The 2740-nt window shown below is 40.9% G+C and overlaps 1 protein-coding gene across 1 annotated transcript; it reads left to right on the top strand.

The window, feature by feature from the left end:
• Window positions 1–232: 232 nt before the first annotated feature.
• LOC311606598 (olfactory receptor 1J21-like) lies at window positions 233–1171 on the top strand (the record flags this gene model as incomplete). The annotated part of the gene is made up of 1 exon (XM_084797928.1): window positions 233–1171. One exon carries the CDS (start codon window positions 233–235, stop codon window positions 1169–1171), a length of 939 nt encoding a protein of 312 aa, XP_084654054.1.
• Window positions 1172–2740: the final 1569 nt, after the last annotated feature.

The raw sequence follows: 2740 nt of genomic DNA, 5'->3' as shown, positions 1-2740 counted from the left end.
AAGATGTTTACTTGTTTTTAATGTGGGCAAATTATATCTCTTTCCAAACTATCACTAGCCCATTACTGTGACAAAAATCTCTATGTTATCATTAAAACAGACATTCTAAGTAGTTCAAATCAATGTTATTTTCAGTACTGATGATTTCTAAAATGTTTCTACAATGCAATAGTCAAACTCGTTCCTCTTTCTTTCTCATTTATTCTTTCATTTACAACAGAAGAGGAAGAGCATGAGGAGGGATAACAAGAGCAGTGTGTCTGAGTTCATCCTCCTGGGGCTCCCCATCCGGCCAGAGGATCAAGCCATGTACTATGCCCTGTTCCTGGCTATGTACCTGAACACGGTGCTGGGGAACCTGCTCATCATCCTGCTCATCAGGATGGACCCTCACCTCCACACCCCCATGTACTTCTTCCTCAGCCACTTGGCCTTCACGGACATCTCCTTCTCATCAGTCACAGCTCCAAAGATGCTCATGAATATGCTGACACACAGCCAGTCCATCTCATATGCTGGGTGTGTTTCCCAGGTGTACTTTTTCTTATTGTTTGGGTGTATTGACAACTTCCTACTGACCTCCATGGCCTATGACAGGTATGTGGCCATCTGCCACCCTCTGCACTACACTAGAATCATGAACCAGGTCTTTTGTGTCCTTTTAGTAATTGTGTCCTGGGCCTTGTCCTCTGCCAATGCCCTTGTGCACACCCTCCTCTTGGCTCACCTATCTCACTTTAGAGACAACACCATCCCCGACTACTTCTGTGACCTCTCTGCCTTGCTGAAGCTGTCCAGCTCAGACACCACGATCAATGAACTGGTCATCCTTTTTTTAGGTACTGCATTCATTACCCTGCCATTCATATGCATCCTGGTCTCTTACGGCCGCATTGGAGCCACCATCCTGAGAACTCCCTCCATCAAGGGAATCTGCAAAGCCTTGTCCACGTGTGGCTCTCACCTCTCTGTGGTTTCTCTATACTATGGAGCCATTATTGGGCTATACCTCGTCCCCTCATCTAATAACACTAATGACAAGTTTGTCATTGTGTCTCTGATGTATAGTCTGGTCACACCCATGCTGAATCCCTTTATCTATAGTCTGAGGAATCGTGATATGAAAGGAGCACTGAGAAATGTCCTCAGCAGGAGAGTGTGTTCACAGTGATGGGTGTGGTCTTCCCTGTTAGCATCCATATTTCCTTCTCCTAGTCTCCCATTCATCCTTTGTTCTCTCAAGGAATCTTCATGTGGCTCTCTTTCCTCACCCGTCCTCTCTTTGCAACTTCCATTTCTATTTAACTCTCTTGCTGACATTCAACACCTTAGGAAGGTTTCTCACAAATCTCCTACATATTTTTCTTCTCTTGCAAACATTTTAAGTGTTTATATAGTCATCACCTAGTCTTTTTTTATTAGCTGTAGCAAATATAGTTAATAACTTCCATAGAAAAGATCCTTTTCATCTCTGAAGATGACAGAAATATTTCTTCCCTTATATTTATGATTTTGTCTTATAATGTGCTTTGATTTTGGGGGGGGCAGTAACTTTATTAACATTTATTTATTTTATTTTTTGTGTATGCGTATTTTACACACATGTATTTCTGTTCATCATATGTGTGTCTCCTGCCTGCAAAGGTCAGAAGAGGATGTCAGATCCTCTGGGACTTGACTTACAGATGGTTGCACACTACCATATGGGGGATGGAAATTAAGCATGGGTCCTCTGGGAGAGTGGTTAGTTCCTTTAATTGGTGAGCCATTTTTTCTGTCTGTTACATTTGTTCTTTTAGTTTTTTAAGTTGACATTCAAAAGTGGCAAATATTTATGGGGTATGATGTGATTTTTCCATTCATGTAAATAGTATATAATATCCAAATCAAAGGAAATAAAGTAATTTATTCAAATATTCACCATATCTTAGTATGAAATTCTTTATTCTAGCCTTTGGGATAATATATGGTATTTATAATCACTGCACAGTGAATATATGAAAACACTTATTTTTGCTGTCTAACCATAATTTGGTACCCACCGACCAACCTATGCTCATCTTTTTTCCTCATATATTTGTGATCTTATCCATTTTCCTTGAATTTTAGTGTTTATATTAATGTGATGGTAACCAGGTACTTAATTCATCATGTTTTTTGACAAATTCTTGGCTTCTGTTACTAACTAGAATGAAAGTATTCTCTGTAAAAGATGAGAGCAAGGACACAGTCAAGCCCTGTGTGGAGTTTGAAGATTCTGGGAAGGTGGAGAGCTCTGAGGAGGCATCTAACTCTGTGGTGGGACTTTGATATGACCCTCCAGGGGGCACTGCGGTTACACACAGTTGTTGCATCCTGCTACGGAGGCTCTGCTTTTCTCAGTGGTGATGAAGGATGGCTAGGTAGATGTCAGGAAGGCTCAAACCCTTGAATTGAGTTCAAGCAGATCTACAGAGCAGTTTAATCCATGTATACTTCTTTAGAAAAAGAAGAAAGACAGGTCCTTGATCAACTACAAAAATGTCACATCCTGTGAAGTAACTTCCCTTTTGGTCCCTGAGACTCATCCTTTGCTGAAGCAGAGGAACTTAATTCAGTTGATAATAGTTGGCTGTATGAAGATATGTCTGTAAGGTAGCACAAGAGAGTTTGGTGTTCAGTTAAATGCTGCTCAGCTAGCACTTAGCGGAACTTAACCTACTGACTGTGTGTATGCCTACGTGACTGTGTTAACACTCTG

Source organism: Acomys minous, assembly GCF_964271855.1.
Source record: "Acomys minous genome assembly, chromosome: 10".
Classification (NCBI taxonomy): Eukaryota; Metazoa; Chordata; class Mammalia; order Rodentia; family Muridae; genus Acomys; species Acomys minous.
The sequence above is the reverse complement of the archived record's forward strand: the minus strand, read 5'-3'. Positions and strand labels throughout refer to the sequence as shown.